Source organism: Felis catus, chromosome A1 (genome assembly GCF_018350175.1).
Source record: "Felis catus isolate Fca126 chromosome A1, F.catus_Fca126_mat1.0, whole genome shotgun sequence".
NCBI lineage: Eukaryota > Metazoa > Chordata > Mammalia > Carnivora > Felidae > Felis > Felis catus.
The window spans coordinates 17,972,540-17,992,717 of record NC_058368.1 but is presented as its reverse complement, the minus strand read 5'-3'; the positions used below and the strand labels follow the sequence as shown (position 1 = coordinate 17,992,717).

Sequence of the window (20,178 nt, the reverse complement as noted above, 5' to 3'; positions counted from 1 at the left end):
CACAGAAAGTACACGAGATTTTTTTTTTTTAAATAAACTTTTTGTTTTGGGATACTTGAAAATTTACAGAAAATTTGCAAAGAGAGTACAGAGTATTCCCATATACCCCTCAACCGGTTTCAGTTTTCCGCTAACGTTTTCATCTTACGTTACTGTGGCACATTTGTCAAAAGTAAGAAACCAACATGGGTGCCTTACTATGAACTAAACCCCAGATTAATTTAGATTTCCGCTGATGCCCCTTTTCTCTTCAGGATCCCTCCCAGGAACCCATACTGACTTAGTCATTGTGTCTCTTTAGTCTCCTCTGGTCTTTGACTCAGTCTTCCATTGTTTTTTATAACCTTGACGGTTTTGAAGAGTATTAATCGGGTATTTTGTAGAATTTTCCCCAATCTGGGTTAGTCTGTTGTGATTAGACTGGGATTGTGGATTTTTGGAGAGAGCACATAGAGGTGACGCTCCCTTTCCTCACATCATCTCAGGGGTATCTGGTATCCACACATCACTGGTAATGTTCACCTTGGTCACCCAAATACGGTGTTGTCCACCAGCCGTCTCCCATTGTAAGTTACCATTTTTTCCTTTCTGTACTCTATCTCTGAGCCACTGAGTCCAGCCCTCCCTCACAAGAGTGGAGGAAGGGAAAAATTCCACTCCTGCATAGGGGTGGGGTGTGTCTATGTATATTCTTTGTAATTCTTAAGGAAACTTACTATTTTTTAAATCATCAAATAACAGAAACAATATTGATTGATGTGAGGTTCATTTTTTATTTCCTGCACACTTAACCTCTGGTAAGAATGCTAAGATTAGACTTTTAAGCCAACTGGCAGATAATGGGTGAGGTCATGAAGAGTTACCAAAGACCTACAAAATCCACAAACTAGAAAACAAGCCATTTTATGCCTGAGAGTTAATTATAATTCTGGCCACGTTAGGGCCAAAGAGCCAGAGCTTTCTCCTGTGGTAACCCATACTCTTGGGTCACCGGTAGATGTCACTATTGAGTAACAACCATGCAGTTTCTTTCTTACTGGGCTTTTGTCTAAACAGTAAACTGGATGTACACCAATGAAGCAATGTGCTCTACCCATTATTTTAATTATGCCATAGAAAGATATTTTTAAATTTTAATAATAAAATTTATTTGGTTTCTTAAAACTGGTCAAGATACAATGGTGTCTGGGTGTTTCTACAGGAATTCTAAAGTCTGAAGTCTGTCTTTGTGGAAACCATCCCTCTCTTTGTTTATACTCAGATATCCACCTCTATTGTCACAATGGTCAACAATGTAAAGAATGAGCATAGCAGAGATATTTTCGCAAACTAATATGCTTTGTATTTTATCCACAAAGGTCATTACTTGTTGTTAGCTAGAACTGATGTAAATCAGGGAGGGGTATACCACGTATGAGCTGATGTTGTTTAATAAGGACTTTGGGATTATTAACGTGTCTTCCCTACAGAACCACCCCTACAATACTTTCATGTATATCTCCCTGCTAAACTGTATTGTCAGGAAAGACTCAGAGATGGGGAGGGGAAAAAAGGAAAGAAAGAAGGGGGAGGGCATAGCGTAGAACCTGGTTAGAGGAAAGAGAATAGATGCACAGAAGCTGGCTTTGGGGGGCTTTAGCCTCAAATTTCCTGAGTTCAGGATAAATGTGCAGTTCTACAACATCCCCAGTATTCAGTTTTCATTAATTTAATGTATCAAAGTAGCAAACATTATTGCCGTTGGAAAACTGTTTGGGGCTACCACTTTGTGGGTATTTTATATAGCATACTGAATTGAATTTTATATAGCATCAAAGTTGGCGTACCTTCTGATAATTTTATTTATATGGAAAACTTGGTCAGAATCTGTCTTCTCTTTTGAAAGAAATTGTGGAAACCATAACAGATTGCATATTGAATAATCAGTTCTAAAAAAGAAAGCTCACTTTAATTTTTATATAGCAATTTATCTTAAAAAGGCAGACCTTTTTTTATAGGTTTGAATGTGTTGGATTATTTGTTACTAAGTGAATTCTAAGATGATAGGAAAGAAAGTTCACTAAAATAATAGTTTCAATCGCTTCTATTTATTGAGCAGTTACTATATACTTGGCGCTGTGGTAAATATTTTATATATATTATCTCATTTAATCTTTAGAATAACACTATGGGAAGATCTTATTACCTCCATATTACAGTTAAGCAAATTGAGTTTTAGATAGGCTAAGTAAATTACTTATTCAAGATGAGAAAACCAGTTAAGAGGCGAAGCCCAGAATCTGCCTGCTCTAAACCATAATGGTCCTTCCTCCCTATGGGAGGTATTTCTATGGCTAAATCAAATTCAGATCAATCCTATCTTGGTGACAGCAAGTCATTATGCTATATCTTATACTTCTCTTTACCTTTATTTTTTTTTAATTTTTTTTTTCAACGTTTATTTATTTTTGGGACAGAGTGAGACAGAGCATGAACGGGGGAGGGGCAGAGAGAGAGGGAGACACAGAACCGGAAACAGGCCCCAGGCTCCGAGCCATCAGCCCAGAGCCTGACGCGGGGCTCGAACTCACGGACCGCGAGATCGTGACCTGGCTGAAGTCGGACGCTTAACCGACTGCGCCACCCAGGCGCCCCTATCTTTACCTTTATTATACATCAACCTTTAATCCAATTAACTCTGGAAAATATCTAGACCAAAACCAAAACCAGACTAACACCAAAACCAAAACCAACGAAAAACCTTTTCTCGTTACTGTAACACAAGAAAGGCAATTGGATTTTCAGTCCATTATTCTTCGTTATGACCCCTAAAAGGGTCTTGATCTTTGCACGGTCCTTGGCAAACTAATCATGCACTGAAATTCATCCTCAAAGGGTAGGGCAGACTTTTATTGTAGGTTTGAACATGCTGCATTTTTTGTTACTTAATGAATTCTAAGACGGCAGAAGAGAAATTCTGCAGAATCGGTCTAGGGAAAAGAAATGGTTCAAAACTGATGGCTTAGATGAATTTATCACATCAGAAAGCTTGACATCAGGTTGCTCTGTCATTATCCAGCACTGGTTAGTGCCACAGAATTGTTTCAAAGGCCTCAGGGTGTAACTTTTTATATAAGAACAGGAAAAAGAAAAGTTAATTCCTGGCAAAATGATGCATCTTTTCACCTATATACCTGCTGAGGTTTGTTGAATCCTCGACAAGCGTACCTCGTATAGTTTCAGCTAACATGTTACAGCAGGGCATTTCCGGATACTGGCCTGATTGGCTACTGGTAATCATGTTCTCAGTTTCATTACAAAATCATGCCATTTGGGGGGGGGGGCAAGAAAACAATAGGATGATCAGATCCCTCATTTTACATTGTTATTTGTCCAAGGTCAAGCACCAGTTTAACAGCTAAAGTGAGCCCAGAACTGGGTGTTCCTGATTTCTACCCCCGCGAAGTTTCTGCCTCTCCCTTTTCTGCTTCTTTACAGACAAAAATGAAGGTTAGGAACATCAGTCAAAAACCGGATGTTTATTCTCTGTCTCTTCTGTTGAACTCAAAGGCTCCTGTGAATCAAGGAAGCAGGTCTTTTCCTTTCTTCACTACACCATAATTATTTGTTTTCTAAGCAACACTCGGGATCAAATAAGACTTACAACACTTTTGGGTCCAAAGCAGGTGGTAAGTGAAGACTTAACATTTAACGGTAAGTACATTATATATAATTTCTGATTAGGCATGATGGCAATGAAAGAAACAATAGTCATAAATGTAAAAACAAAAGATGAAGAAAAATAGTTAAACTAGCAGGGAGTTTATAGCAAAGATGGACCTCGGGCTTCTTTTGGCCTCATGCCATTTTCAATGCACCTATAACTAAACCAAGTCAGCTCCCATGTCAATGTGTTAGGAGTGGAGACACTGGGATGCTAATCATTTTCTAACAGGAAAGTCAGACAAGGTTGGGCTACAATCTAATTTGCGCATAAATACCTTAGAAGAAAAACTACTGAAAGTCCTGTGTCTGCTTTGCTGTCTCTCCACCACTAGGAGGCCTCTAGGATAAAGAAACAAATCCTTAACATTCGGGAAAATCACATTGTAACACAAGCACTACTATTAATTCAAGATCTACCCCGAATTGGAATAAATAAGTTGATTGACTCATTTCACCTCAGGCAAGTGGTCAGATGACAGAGAATAGCCTTATTAGGCAAAGGCAAAGCTTTGGTAAGTGGGCTATGAGAGAGAGCTGATATCTGGGTCTTAGTCTCGTCAAGATTCTGACTCTGAATTTGAACCCAGGTCTTTGGCTTCCTAGTTAGTGTTACAGCTGGACACTGTGGGTTTTGATTTAGATAGTTTTAAGCTGGCTCTGATTCCTCTTGAAAAAGATACGTATATTTTTTTAAGGCAGCGGGGTGGTGTACCTTATATATTTTTTCTTAAACCACTAACATGGGCTTTTTATTTTAATATTTTGGCTCAAAGCATCTCGAAGATGATATGGAGCTCATGCTAAATGGGTAAAAAGTTGTTTTTAAAGAAATGTCCTTTGGAACAGAGTCTATTAACATATTTTAAATAAACTTGTTTTATTTTTTAAAAAGCAGACTGAGGTTTGAGCCAATGACCACCTTGAGGAAAGCAACACAAATCTAAGTCCCTGAGCAAGAGAAGGTTTTTTTTTTTTTAATCGGATACCAGAGAGGAAGGATTATTACAGCTCCTCTGTAATAACACAGAGGGATTAATACAATGCCATGATCACCCCCAAGAATGAATACCAGTAAGACAATGGATGAAAGTTGAAATGCTCAAGCAATGCAGAGAAGAGACTTAAGTTTCTAAGAACAGCCTGAAAAAAGAGGTGCTATAGGGTTCAAAAGAAGTTTAGGTGAGGAGGAAGGGGCAAAGGAAAGGAAGTCCAGGAAAAGGAACCCAATTGGCAATGACAGATGACTGTAGTTAGTAAGGAGGTAGCAATGTCCCCAGCAGGGAGTTCTAGAATTAGGAGGCCCAATATTTCTTAGGTGAATTGTTTTGCCTTGCTAAAATGGAACCCTCCTCTCTGGTCCTCCTTGAAGCCCTTCAAAACACTGCCACCTAGAGGAGTTAAAGAGGGGGTTTTGTTTTGTTTTGTTTTGTTTTTGTTTTGTTTTGTTTTGTTTTGTTGTTTTACCACTTGGGGTTACAGGGAATCCTGGGGAGAGACAGGTGTGAGACCCACAGCTTTAGCAAGAAGAGGCCAGAGTTACCCCAAGCAATTTGCAGAAATGTAGCGGCCTCACTGGATATGACTTTGAGCTATTACAGAAGCGTTCAACAGAAAGTTGACCCCAGAACACTACAAGGGAAGAGAAAAGAATCTAGTAGAACTTCAGACCAGATCTGGATTGCTTTCTACAATGTTCCTGACATGCAGATATGCTCTTTGATGTACATTTATTGTGTTGCAGTTCACGAATTTTTGAAACGCGTGTTCCATTCAGGGACAAATCCTACCCTTCCTTACTCTATTCTGAAATATGTTCTTTTTAAGCAACTTTATCCAGTGGGTTAGATCTAGTTATTTTGTGTTTCAGAGAATTTTTTCAGTTGATAATTGCCTTATACTTCTATTAAACATTTTAAGTATATAATTACTCCAGGTTATTTGAGGTAGATTAGGAAATACAGATAAGCCAAAAGAAAAACATCTCTCGGTCTTACCACATTTTAATTTTACTAATTTATAAATAACTGCATGTTTAAATTACACAGTAAAAACTTTACCAGCACCAATCAAGGAGTGGGCTGACTTGATTAATATATTTGTGGGTATCTAAGGATCTCACATTCTGGGCTTTTAGCTGTTGTTGAATGGAAATGGATCCGAAGGACATCCTGTGCCTTAAAAAAAAAACAGTAATGTAGTCTTTTTTGATGATGTGATGATGTTGTGCCAATTATGATATCAAGTATTTTTTACCAAGTGCTTATTCAGCACTGTTCTGAGAGAGGGGTCCCCCACCCTAAGTAGCATGAGATGGCTGAAAACATGACACCTGACACTGGACAGATGAGCTGACAGCAGTTTATTGGTCACACATACTCACAGCCTGGGAAGGGTGGGTCCTGTACAGAAGGCAGGGCCACACTTGGGCGGCACTGCGGGAGCAGACTGAACCAGCAGGGGTAGTGGGAGGCAAGGTTTGTAGTAATGAGAGGAGGAAGTGCCCCCTCGGTTCCCACAGTAGGATGGGATTGACTTGTTTGAATAATTGTGTGGGTTGGAAGGGAACGAAACCCATCAGGCTCAGACCCGGATGAGGTGTAGCTGATGTGGCAAACGGAGAAGCTAGTCAGGTGAGCACATTTCCTTCTGCCGGGGCGGGGGGGGGGGGGGGTTCTGTCTGGCAAGAGTACAGGACTCACAGCTCGGCCTTTGGGGCCTTCTGAGCTTCAAAGATGCCAAGGCAGCCCATGAAATTTTAGGCCCGACGAGGTAAGCACCTGCTATGTGCTTAGCAGGATGAGTAAGGCGGCTCTTAAAGAGCTAACAATCAAGTTTGGAATACACATCCACAACCAAATAATTACAATGCATGGTTGTAAGCTCTGTGGAAGAGGTATCCATCGATTAGAAGTATAGGGGAAGGAGTGGCTAATTGCTTGGGGCACTTGGAAAAGGCATCATATCAAACAGCAGTTTTGTTTGTTTTTTTCTTAAGTTTATTCAGTTTTCAAGAGAAAGAGAGAGAGAGAGAGAGAGAGCACGCACATACAAGCAGCAGAGGGACAAAGAGAAGGAGAGACAGAATCCCAAGCAGGCTCTGCACCATCAGAGCGGAGCCCAACAGGGGGCTTGAACCCACGAACTGTGAGATCAAGACCTGAGCTGAGATCAAGAGTCGGACACTCAACGGACTGCGCCACCTACGTGCCCCTCAAACATCAGTTATTATACCGGGTTGTTACTATAGAAGCTGACAGAGGGCTGGGCAACAGCTTCTCATTTCCCTGCACATAGCGAATGTCCCTTTGACTGCTAATGTTTCCAAGTGGACATGTCTTTTTCATGGCATACTAATCCCCATGTAGTAACAATTGAGCCACTAGACCCATATTTTCCCATCCCTCACCAGACATGGCAAGTACCCTGTGTCTGTGCCTTCAAGGTAGAAGACACAGACGTGCTATTTATCCCTCTCTCCCTGGAAACAAAGCAAAACAAACAAAAACCAAAACAGAACAGTTGTCTTCTCTCTCTCCGTCTTGGTCTGTCCCCTGCCTCTGTTCATCTCCTCCCCCATCCCCGTCTGTTTCACGCCTCCTCCTCCCTTTCCTCCTCCTTCCCTCCCCCAGCTTCTTCCTCTCTCTCCTCCTCCTTGCTCCCTGCTGTTATCACCCCCACCCCCTCTTCTAGTGTCTGTCTGCTGAAATGGTTGATGCTGTATACTGCTCTTAATTCTCTTTTTGTTCTTGTATCTTCTGCTTCTTGTCACCTAGCCCATGCTTTTTAGCTTTTAAACCACAAAGACATTGATCTTGGAAGCCATACGTAGCCAACGAGCATTCTCTTTTCATCCACACATGCGCTCTAGTTGGCAAGTCAACCAAACACAACGTTTGACAGCTCAACTCAATGCTAACTGCTGGAGGTCAGTTCCCGTCTTTTGTCCCGACCCCGTTAGTACAGGCTTGGTGTTGCGGCCGTATCAGTCACAAAATAGTAATATTTAATTAATATTTCAACATGTTTCCCTCCAGTTTGTGGTAGTAAACTTACTATCTCTGATGGGGGCCAATAAAGAGTGTTTCTCTTCCCCAGATGCAATCTGGACAAATTGAGAGGAAAAAATGGCAGATGGAGATCAAAATACCATGGTTATTACTGACAGAGGCTAATGTAGAAGATGTAGCTTAGTGAGGGGCAAACAGGCCTGCTAACCGGGCCCCAGGGTTTGGCAGATTTACTGGCTCTCTCAGGCGTGGCCTCTGGACAGTCCTGCCCTGTAATGGGAGATTCACCCCAAGAGAAGGGCAGAGTTATCCTAGTGCTCAAACGGGGTTCCCCCTGGAGCCTCCAATTACCCCAGCTGCTCAGCTGTGTGGAGAGAGACCAGGTGCATTTAAGAAAAATTTCTCCTGAGGAAAACCAGAGAATTGGGAAAAAGCATTTCTCCTCTACCATTTCACAATGGCTGTAATATGAAATTATGTACTTCAGAAAAAGCAGTGTTTGTTAACCCCTCTTAGTATTATAACACTAAACTAACTGTTTAAGTTTTAGATCATTCTATTAGTATATTCAGTATTTGCAGTGCATCTTAGTTTGGTGAAGGGAGGACTTACAATTTTAAAATACTGTTGAAACACATCTTTGTGAATTGTCTCAGGAGTTATGATTGATTGGTAGCAAATATTATTACAAAAAAATTCTTATCTCTTTTTATAGAACCCATTATACCTATCTTTCTACACAGTCTGGGAAAATTTTAAAAAAAAATGTAAAACATAGTCATAACACTGAAAAAGCCTGAGATGATTTTTGACATGAAAAGAAAAAAGAATTTAAAAGTAGCAAAAGCACGACACTGATTCAATATTAAACATAATTATGTACTACTTTAAAATGCTTCCTGGGTCATTTAGCAAAATATATATATAGTGTATTATGGACATTTTCCATTTTGATGGCCTAATGTGAAATATTTGCTACATTAAATGCAATTTAACACTTCACGTTTTTTTTGCCTCTTATGAATAAGTTATTGATTTAAAATTTGTATGCTGCTTTAATTCATGAAAGAATAATACGGAGAAATGATAGGGCACTTTACATTGCCAAAGTGGTTTGCAAACTTTCAATGAATAATGCAGACAGCACCCCTGGGAACAGGCCATGGGCTCTATGCACCTTATTTCCACGAGAGTTTCTGGGGAATAGAGTCACACAAATCACCGTATTCAGAAATTGTAACGTAACTGCGCATACACAGTTTCTACAGGGAGAAGGGGGCCTTGAGTCTATCAAACGCATGACAGAAAGCTCATAGAAAATGAAATGGGCACCCGTCCTAGAGTAGGAGCTTAGGGCAGCTATGGTAAATGTATGCATAAACAAGTTCGCCAGAGAAAGGGCATTCCAAAAGCAACACATGATCTCACTCAGAGACTACTTGAAATGGAGACCAGAAAACCCGGGAGCTCACCGGTCCTGTGAGATTTTTTTTCCCTCATTATAAGATGCACACAATGCAGTAAAATACGGAAGCAACACCCACGTAAATTTGTCTTTAGAAGAGATTCCCGAAGGGAAAGGGTAGCTCAGGAATGAACAAAGGAAGGAAATGGCCAAGAGGACGAACTACCCCGGTCTCCAATGATCCGTTTTACACCCTGTGTCCTGAGAACTCATGAGTCCTGCATCTCGTAAGGTATTTTCACTGCATGTGTGGAGGAGCAAATGATCTATTCTGATGGAGAACTGATAAGCTCTAGGCCAGGAGCAGTTAAAAGAAAAGTCCCTCTTCTCCGGGCTCTGTTTGGAGCCTCACTTGCATTATTATCCGCTGCTTCTCCTTCACACCTCCTGCCTTCCTGCATCTCATTCTTGCTGGCCCGTGTTCAGACACGTTTCTTGTGGCAGTCATTTTATAATGCTGAGAATTTGTCTTTTTTAATTCCTCAAAGTTACGACTTTAAGGGGGGGGGTGGTATTTTGTAAGCTATTTTCGCGGCGGTTCCTGTTTCTCTTGCCAGATTTTAAGAAGGGTCCATCCACCTTCGCCAATGCACGCTATAGACGATGAATGTCCCCGGTAGCCACCCTTTGCTAGAGAAAGAATTCTCCCCTGGTGCTATTCTGTCCTCTCTGCTCTGCTTAGTGCCTCCTCGCTTTGTGTCTAATCCGCTTTCCCGGGGTGCTGGCCCCCGGGGTGCTGCAAGAGAGCAGGTAGTTTCAATAGTCTAGCGGGCATGTAGCCCTTGCCAGTAACAGGGACTTAAACAGCTGGGGCTTTTTGGTCTCACCCAGAAGATGTCTGAGGATAACACAGCAGCTTAGTGAAAACACCTCGGATCTAGACTCTTGGTGCCATTTTACTCTACTGTTCTTAGTGTGTTGGCTTTTGTCATCGTGCATGTCACTTCCTGGCCGAAGAACGGCTTCTGTGATTCCAGTGCCATCCCATAAGTTTTCTAGGCTGGGAGAAACAGCAAGCGGACACGAGGGCGCCTGTACGTCCCCTCTCTCATCTCATTGGCCAGCACTGTCACGTGACCACTCAAGCTTCCAGTTGAGGCCAGGGAATGGCGATTTTAGCTGCTTGTAGTGAAGAGAAAGATATAAAAGAACAGGGGATGGAAATGGACATTGTGTCAGCCACACTGTGGTTTTTATAACAAACGTGGAAGAAGTCCCTTTCCAACCTCTCCCCAATGGTCAGAGGTGATTGAGCGCATGCTGTTTCCTATGTTCCATGATCACACTCTTCCCCTAATTTTACATAGCACACCCTGTTAGTTTAAAAATCAAATATGCGGGGCGCCTGGGTGGCTCAGTTGGTTAAGCATCCAACTTCAGCTTAGCTCGTGATCTCCCGGTTCATGAGTTCGAGCCCCAGTCTGTGCTGACAGCTCAGAGCCTGGAGCCTGTCTCCCTCTCTCTCTGCCCCTCCCTCCTTGTGCTCTCTCTCTCTCTCTCTCTTTCTCAAAAACAAATAAAAACACTAAAAAATTTTAAAAAAAAGAAATCAGATATGCACTCTGTAGGCTGCACTGGAACAAGGATAATAATCACAACGATATTGATGAGTTCACTAATTGCCTCAGTTAATGTTCAGTTATTGAGTATTTATCTTTAACTGCCGAGCGCTGGGATACAATGCTGTGTTTCCTGTCATTGAGCGTATGTCTTATCTACACAGTGCTTGATCGATTAGGAATGCTTTTAGCTACTAAAGGAAGATTCGAGCAACAGTGATTTACACCATATTAAGAACCTGTAATTTACTCTTAAAATATTCAAAAGGAGGTGTAATTCAAAAGGATGATGTCTCTGTGATTCCCCTCATTGTTGTAAGAAGGCTGCTACAGCTCCGAACATCTCATCCTTCAAGAATGTGTCCAAGACAGCCATTCTCTTCTATCAGAGGACACAATCTTCCCTGGAGGCCTCCTCAGCAGACTTACTGGGTAGAAGGGTCAGTCACCGCCAGGTTTAAGGGCGGCTGGAAGGGAGGTGCTTACCTAGTGAACAAGAAGGAGTTGGGAATTAATCCCGGGTAGTGAACCAAGTGCGTTGTCATGGATGCTTTACAGCTTTCTACATGCTTTTTATATTCATGATTTCATCTTATGACTCGATGGGACTACAGTCCAAACATACTAGAAACTCAAACCTGGAATCAGAGGTCCAAGCAGTATCTGCTATGTGGGAACTTCTGGCTGGGAAGTAACTTAAAGATCCTTTGAAGGTGCAAATTTAATACAAGGGTTTTAAAGATATTATAATGCATTTTGCCTATAAAGTATATATACAAGAACCCAAGGAGTGATTTGGAAGATTTTATAGTTTGGGAAGATAATTACACAGTGGGATGAGAAGAGAAATCAGGATACATGGGTTCTAGCCTCAGCTTTTGGTAACACACCGGAAGGATGCTGAGCCTCTGCTTCCTCATCTGTAAAAAGTACTTGAACAAAATTAGGTGACTCCTAGGATCTTCTCAAATACATGAATACTTCTATAATCATGATGCTAGAAGTCATGAGTTAGAAGAATGTTAGAAACCATCTATTACAATGTCTTTTCACAAATGAGAGAACTCAGGCTCAGAAAGGTTACCATTTGTCCAGATTCATTCATCTAAGTTAGAACTTTGAGTCCTAGTATATGACATACTATACTTCCACAAATAATTGATATTACATCCTAATAGAGTTTTTAAAGATTCCACCTCTTCCTCTATCTTCTTTTTCCTTTTGGGCAGACTCTTTTCAATAGCACTGTAATCTATTTAATAGAATGCAGATAATGAGATACTTTAAAGCCCACCTTTTCGCTGCAAGGTCTTGAGCAAAGTTCTTGACCTCTCTGTAAAATAATAGCTACACCTTCTTCATAGTTTTTTTTTTTTCTGCTTTTTTTGAGGACTAAAGAAATCTACTAAGAAAAGTTAGTGTCGTGATTGACACAGCAAGAATGTAATCCCAGCCATCCATCTCAGTGCTTAAAACTCCTCCAGGCTTCAGAAATGTCCTGGACCAATTTCCCCAGTAGGTTGTGTGGAGGGTGAGTCCAAATCTTGTGACTATAATTTGATCTTTATACAGTTCTATCTTTTGCCTTTACATTCTATAGATCTGAAGTCTATGGGTAATAGCCAAGGGCGTAACTGGAAGCCAAACCCATCATTTGGGCCATCGCGGAGCTCAGTCACCAGTGATTTGTTTGAGACCATTCAAATCACTTGAATCAGGGTTCTGAATCTGGGCTTCATGCATGGACCACAGGGGAACAGGGAATTACCTGACATTTCACTGAAACAGGTTTTTTTTTTTTTTTAACCTCAGCACTATTTATTCATGTTTTGGGCCAGGTAATTCTGAAGGGCTGACCTGTGCTTTGTAGGGTTTAGCAGCATCCCTGGCCTCTACCCACTAGATGGCCCGTAGCGCCTCTCTCCTCCTGATAATCCAAACATCTCCAGAGCTTGCCAAGTGTCCCTGGGGTGTGTGTGTGTGTGGGGGGGGGGGGGTGGTAATCTCCCTTCTCCCCCTTGAGAACCACTGAGATAAAGTTTAATACGTGTATTTTTTTTTTTCCTGAAAGGCTTATCAGTCTCACCATATTCTGAAAAAGTCCTGTTATGACCTCAAAAAGGTTGGAACCAGTTACCCAAATCCTTTCAATATGATAATGAGAGAGCACATATCTCCAGCTGTGGTTGTGGGGAAAATGTACACCATTATGGCTAACTAAAATGATGCAGTTTGAAAATTTACTATGAAATATTATACATACCTACCCATTTGTAACTTTCAACTACTTTGAAAAAGCACTTCACAGACTGTATCTGGGGAAGTATCTGCTTCCAACACTGCTATTCCCAGATGGCGGGATTCTTAAAATACTGTCTTCCGCAGAGGCTCCCACAGTCCTCTACTGAATGTAGCTCTAAACTTCCAAAGGGGTAAATGCCGATGACAAGCATAACAAGAAATCTGATGGTGGTATTGATCATAAGAACGATTGGATGGAGAGATGGAAGGGAAGGGAAGGGAAGGAGGGGGAGAAGGGAGGGAGAGCGAGCCAGAGAGAATACAATGCCTTGAAGGAGGCTCCCAAAGAAGGTTTCTCGGGGAGCGCTGGAAGTCGCCCCCTTCCCCACCCCCCACCCCCGCCCCGCCCCGCCGCGCCTACTCCCTGGCTTGTCTGGAAAGACTCTTTGCCAGGCAGAATCCCCCAGCCTTGCGCTTCCCGCTCTTATGTCTCAGGCTCGCGTCCACACTGGCCTTGTTCACCCTTTCCAAAGTGACCACATCCCAAGAGTCTCCTCAAAGCTCCAAAGGGCCCCTTTACCCAGTTTTAAGGCCCTCCTTCTCCACCTCCGGCAGGAAACGGGAGTTTAAACCTCAATCCCCAAAGGCAACCAGGGAACGTGTCTGGTCTTCCGTGGCGCCTCCGGAGCACCGAGAAAACCAGCAACTTTGTCCCCTACTCCTCGGTCTGTGTGCCTCCACGCCCTCCCCATTTGCAGGAGTCGCCACGAGGGGAGGGCGGGGGGGAGGTGGGCGCGGGCTGGGGGGGAGGCGCGGGAGTGGCCCCCGGGGCGGGCGGGGTCTCGCGAGTTCCCCGCCGGCAGCGCCGCGTCCGCGTTCCGCCGGCCGTGGGTCTCCGGGCGCGAGGGGAGGGGACAGGAGAAAGAGGAGGGCCGGGCCGCCGAGGGGAGGAGGCGGTGCGTGCCTCGCCTGCCAAAGGGAGCCCTGTTCCTCTGCGTGCGAGCACGGGCTCCCCGCGCGTGGCCACCGCGCACCGCCCCAGCCGCCGCCGGAGAGCGCGGGCAGCAGGGGGGGCTCCGCGGCCGGCGGCGCAGCCCTGCCTTCGGGAGACCCTCCGCCTCCGGCCGGACGCCGCTCTCCGCCCCGAGGCGGGCCCGGGGTGGCTGCGGCTGCCGGGGACCGCGGCGGGGAGGGAGGACGCTCTTCTGTGCCGTGGATGTTCCGCCCGCGGAAGACAGCAAGTTGTGCGCGCGCCCCGGCCGCCGCCCGCCGTCCGCCCGCCGTGTGAGTAGGGAGCGCCGGCCGCCCGGCGCCGCGGGCTCCGCTCTCTCCCCGCGCCCCTTCGTCCCCGGCCGCCGGAGTCGGGCTGCTCCGGGCGCCGGACTTCCTGAGCCCCGCGGCGCGGTCGGCGTCCGCTGTCGGCGGCCGCCTCCGGGGGGTGCTGCCTGCCCGTGCTTTTCCCCTCCCTTGGCGCGGGCCGGCTGCAAGATGCCCCTCTCCTCCTTCGGGGCTCGGGGGTCATCGGGTGTCGTCCAGGCTGGGGTGGGTGAGGCCACTGCAGGGGGCCGCCTGTGGGCTCGTCTTGGCCTCCCCTCGGGGCGCCTCGCCTCAGCTCCAGAAGAGGGCCCTCCTGCCCCCAGGCAGCCCCCCCCACACTCGTCGCCCCCAGCCTCAGGGCCCGGGCAGACCAAGTTCAGCCGCTGACGCTGACGTTGACCGCAATTGACAAGATTAACAAAAAAAAAAGTAGTTGAAGTTCCCCGGGAGTGACACACGACTGGAAATGGGGTGGCGTGTGGAGAGGAAGCGGTAGGGGTGGGGGCTGGCGGAAGGGGAGAGGTGAGGGAGAGGGGATTTGCTGTGGACCCTGAAGGCTGGAGTTAAGGGTTCTGGGAATGGAACTGTAGGGCGGGCGCATGGGCTCTGTGCTTCTGTATTCCCTTCTTTATGGAAAGTGTGGGAAACCGTTCAAGAACTCCTTTTGAAAGGAAGGGAGGGGTGGAAAGTCAATGCGCGTGGAACTCTTTGAATGGCTGGGGTTCCATGTAGAAGACTGGGAAGTATGGATTACTTTTCAGATTAGACAGTGACAATCATTCAGTGGGAGAGACGGTCCCAGCCGTTGTGTCGGAACCAGTGAATCAGAAGGAAGTCACACACAGGCTTTCTTTCATTTACACTAGGAGAAAGAAGGTGGTTAAGACTGAAGGGATTCACAAATACTACGGACTGAGTACAGGGCGTGCCTAATAGTTGCATCCAGTCTGTGTGCCTAGACAGTCTGTAATATTTGTTGAGTTTATAGTACTCTGCAATTGTGAAAATTATCCTAATAATTTTGTTCGGGCTCATGCAGAGTTAATGCACCTAAAGGGACACGGAAAAGTTGCTCCAAATTATAAGCATGAACTTGCAAGCCAGATAAACAAACCATGGTACGGTTCACTTTATTTTAATATTTGGAATTATGTTTACTGCCAGTAAAAATGCTACATTACTTTTACTGCGAGTATGTGAAATGAATTCACTGGCTTGGCAAATAGAAGCCTATGGATTTCTTTAAGTAAATAGCTGTCAGAGTTAATTTGGGAGCATTTATAGGAGATAAAGACACGAAAAAGCTTTGAGCTAGTTTGACAAAACTTGAATTTTAGAAGCGTTTATAGAGAGAATCAGTTCTTCCCACTTTTTGCAGTGTTGAGCCACGTTTGAATGTTTATTAACTAAGGGTTGTAGACCAACTGAGCTGGTGTTATCACTTCCCTGAAAACATTTAACTTTCAATGTTTCTTATTGTTTTGCCAGGGACCATCATCCTTACTACAGAGGATGGGAAGTTGATGGCCAGTAAGACTGAAGATTCCCTGTGTTGCTAGACGTGTTCCAGAACGTGGATTGCCTGCCATTCCCTGGTGGTCTCACGCCTTCACTCACTCCTGCAGTCCCAGAGTAGTTACTTTGGGTCCTCGCTGCCCTATCTGTTGAAAAGATGGCATCCAGCCTGACTTGTACTGGGGTGATCTGGGCTTTGCTCTCCTTTCTTTGTGCTGCCACCTCCTGTGTGGGGTTCTTTATGCCTTACTGGCTCTGGGGATCACAGCTGGGCAAGCCTGTGTCCTTCGGTACTTTCCGGAGATGCTCCTACCCTGTGCATGACGAAAGCCGGCAGATGATGGTGATGGTGGAGGAATGTGGGCGCTATGCCTCCTTCCAGGGCATCCCCAGTGCAGAATGGAGGATCTGTACCGTCGTGACAGGCCTGGGTTGTGGCCTCCTTCTCTTGGTGGCTCTCACCGCCCTCATGGGTTGCTGTGTGTCAGAGCTCATCTCCAGGACAGTGGGAAGAGTGGCCGGAGGAATTCAGTTTCTGGGAGGTAAGTGACTTGTTAAATTTGACTCATTTCCAGGAATCCCAAAGCAATATTGAAAATCGTGCTGCAGTTGTCTGCTGAAGTCCTGATAATTGGCACATGGAATGCTCTGGAGAAATAGGCGTGGGATGGCTTTGGTGATAGACTGCCGAAGTCAAAGATTTTTATTGGAATTGCTTTCCACCTTTGAGAGGTCTGAATTTCTGTACATCCTTAGACATATATACATCATTGGCCCACTAAGTACAACCTATATGAGGCAGTAACATCGGGATTGTTTATAATGTAGTAGGGGAGACCGTTCAGGTTTCATAACTTCCTGCTTTTCTTGTTCAACAGTCAACAATTAGATTCTCTGTGTCTTACTGGCATCTTCAGGTCTTTAGAGATGAAGACTTCATAGAAAAGTAGAAAAGTTTTTGATTCAGCATTGTTGTCATGAGCCTTCAATACTCTTTGGTGGGTGTAAAACTGACCCTTGCTCAATCTTAAACTGTATTTCTAAATAAATGATTACTGCTTTACACGAGAGATCAGTTTAACATGAACAACTCTGGATTCCACTATGCTACGGATACAGCTATGGGCTTAATTATCTCACAGGATTTAACTTCGTGGGATGCTCTTGCTGTGAAGAAAAAAAAAAAATAGCAAATACTGTTTGCTTGTCCAAAATGGACTGCATAGTCTCACTAACACCAGAAAAAGGTTTGATTTTTACTTGGGTTTCCTCCAGCAAGTATTACTTCAATATTTCTGGTCATATGGTTTTAATTATACTTTATATATTTTCCACTGCGCTTTTCACCTCCATTCTTCAAACTGACGGGCTGAACTTGTCTGATTTATAGTCCGTCCTGGTAAAATATGACAACCTGTAGATAGTACAGAATGAAGGGAAATAGGAAGCCAGGAAAACGTATAGAAACTATTTGTAACTTCATTACAAAGTAAAAGTCTTGTTACTTTCCCATTTGGTGCTTTCTTACAATCTTTTGTGAAGAATCCAGAAGAAGAAGGAAAAAAAATTAAATGGGTAGTTCTGAGATAGAATCTGCATGTTGGAGAAACCCCGACAGATTATTGCAAGTTGTTTGAATTTACACTTTGAAGTCACATTTTGAAAGAGAAAGTTCTCAAGCTAAAAATGCAAGGGGGCAAACAAGGTTTGCGTTTTGAAGCAAATGACAGAGTTGTTTGCAGTTCTTTATTCCCCTACTGGAGGTAACTTTGTTCTCATCTGTCTCCCCCCCCCCCCCCCCCCCAGTTCTGCATCTCCTTCTGCCCTGGGAGGCAGTTTGGGAGGCTTAGCTGTTTTTTCCTTTAGTGCTTCAGTTCTCAACATCAAGCGGAAGTCTTACGCGTGATACATACAGATATTCATATAGTAATACCGTAAAACGATGAGAAAGTTGTTGAAAGTTGAGATAGAAGTCCTGAATTTGAAAACTTTTTGATACTACAGATTTCAAAGGTAGAGTTAATGCCAGGGGTATTTAATTTTTTTTTTTTTCTTGAAGAATAAACTTGATTTGCTGTTTGTGTTTCACTTGGCTCAGGAAAAATGCTTTGGCAGCTTCTTTTTCTCCTCTTATATGTCTTACTGGCATCTTCAGGTCTTTAGAGTTGAAGACTTCCCAGAAAAGTAGAAAAGTTTTTGATTCAACATTGTTGTCATGAGCCCTCAATACTCTTCGGTGGGTGTAAAACTGACCCTTGCTCAATCTTAAACTGTATTTCTAAACAAATGATTACTGCTTTACACGAGAGATCAGTTTAACATGAACAACTCTGGATTCCACTATGCTACGGATACAGCTATAGGCTTAATTAGTAAATTAGTAAAGTAAATATTACTTTTCAGTTTGCCTTCATTTTAGGGCAGGGACTGCCATTATTTCTGGAAGAACAGGAAAATGCTTACAAAGCCAGATCAGTTTTTATTGATCAGCTTTAACTGTATAACGAAGGAAGGCAACAGGAAGTGAATCTGAGACCCATGATTTATGCTTCCCTCTCTAAGTTCCATATAGATTTTTTGGAATGATACAGAGCTACATGTTCTATTTTACAGAAAACTCCAGGGGAAAGATCGTTGGAGAAGTTATGTGTGTTTTTAAAAGGACCTTCCCTCTCCCCCCACGCTTTGTACGTGCTTTTCATGAACTCTGCATGGCAAGAGTTACTGACATTAAGCTAAGGATATAGTTCGCAGTTGGTACTCTCTCGTTTCTCATATATATTTCTCATATCTGGCAAAAAAAAATAATTATGAATGTAAAACCTAAAAGAGTTTTTTTTCTGATTCGAACCTCTTGAGGGCACAAGTAAGTAAATACATCCCATTACTCAAGATAACAGTGCGTTTAGAATTACAAAACAGCTTGAGGGATGGAAAACGTTTTGAAAACTGCATGAATCACTATCACTTAATGTTCGGCTAGTTGGGGGAAAAAAAAAAGCTTCAAAAAGAATTTTTCCTGTTACTCCTTCCATCATTGTTTGGGGCTTTATTCATAAAAACCTGAGTGGCAAGTAATTTTGTTTTATGAAAGTTTTCACGAAATAGGTTTCATAAAGACTGCCAGACCCCAAGCCAGTGGGCTCTCTCAATTCCATAGACGGCCGCGCTTCAGAAATAGAGTCAGCATCCAGGGTACTCTGCTATAAGGCGGACTCTCTTACTGAAAATGATTCACCCAGAAGGGTTATGTTTAGCTAAAGTTAGGGTTGCTCCAAAAACAACAGGAAGCGGGAGAATGGCAAAGTACAGAGGCGTCCTGCTTCACCCTGCCTGCTGTGTCTGGAGTTTGCACATATGGTGTAACATCAGGCAGTAAAACCCCTGCAGTACTTTGGAACTCGTTAAAGGACAAAGTGTCAACCTTAATTTTGAATTGTCTTGCTACGGTTGGTTAGAGGTTCAAATGTCACCTGTCAGCTGCCAGAGCAACACAAGATCGGACTGTTGCGTAGACATTTGCTCCCTATAGGAGGAGGACATCAAGGAATCAATGACTTGTGCTTTTCTTACGGCAACTTGTACATAAACTTGAATCGCCACATCTTCGTCTTCCATTTTTAAGTCATATTTCTGTCGTAATTTTTAAAGCCTGGTCTCGGTCGAGTTTTGCCCTCACTCGAGCTTTTAAAAGGCATGCAGAGAGCCCTTGAGAAATATAATGTATAATAAAAATGGTTCCACGCATGCAGGATGGTTATGGCGCAATGAGAAAAGAGACGTTTTCATGTTGGGTTTCGTTGTTGAATATAAAATTATGTGCTTTGCTTTTCAGTACTGTTGTGGTCATGAAGTACTTCAACCGAAGTTTTATTTTATTTTATTATTTTTTTTCAACGTTTATTTATTTTTGGGACAGAGAGAGACAGAGCATGAACGGGGGAGGGGCAGAGAGAGAGGGAGACACAGAATCGGAAACAGGCTCCAGGCTCTGAGCCATCAGCCCAGAGCCTGACGCGGGGCTTGAACTCACGGACTGCGATATCGTGACCTGGCTGAAGTCGGACGCTTAACCGACTGCGCCACCCAGGCACCCCTCAACCGAAGTTTTAAATGTTAGTATCACACTTTTTGATACATGTGTCAGGAAAATACCTTATTGACGCGCTCTGTGAATAGAAGCATGGGGGAACATCGTAAAGACATGTTAGCTGTGCCTGTAAGATTCTGTAACAGGTGATTGTGAATGTCGGGATCTGGGTGTGTTGATTTTGTCTTCGGAAATTGCTGCTGCTGTACCGAAGGGGCACTGAAGGGAGTCCCAAATTTATATCAGGCCACATTTAGCTTGAATGCTCGTCACATATGT

At 43.7% G+C, this 20,178-nt stretch overlaps 1 protein-coding gene across 3 annotated transcripts in view; it reads left to right on the top strand.

The window, feature by feature from the left end:
• The first annotated feature begins 14,122 nt into the window (after positions 1 to 14,122).
• The window catches only part of LHFPL6 (LHFPL tetraspan subfamily member 6), a 251,418-nt gene continuing 245,362 nt past the window's right edge, over positions 14,123 to 20,178 (top strand). For all 3 annotated transcript variants that reach the window (XM_019825737.3, XM_003980348.6, XM_045052338.1), the window contains exons 1-2: positions 14,123 to 14,261; positions 15,783 to 16,351. In XM_019825737.3, the coding sequence (XP_019681296.1) occupies positions 15,967 to 16,351 (385 nt within the window). In that variant the 5' untranslated portion in view covers positions 14,123 to 14,261; positions 15,783 to 15,966. The remainder of the gene's footprint in view (positions 14,262 to 15,782; positions 16,352 to 20,178) is intronic.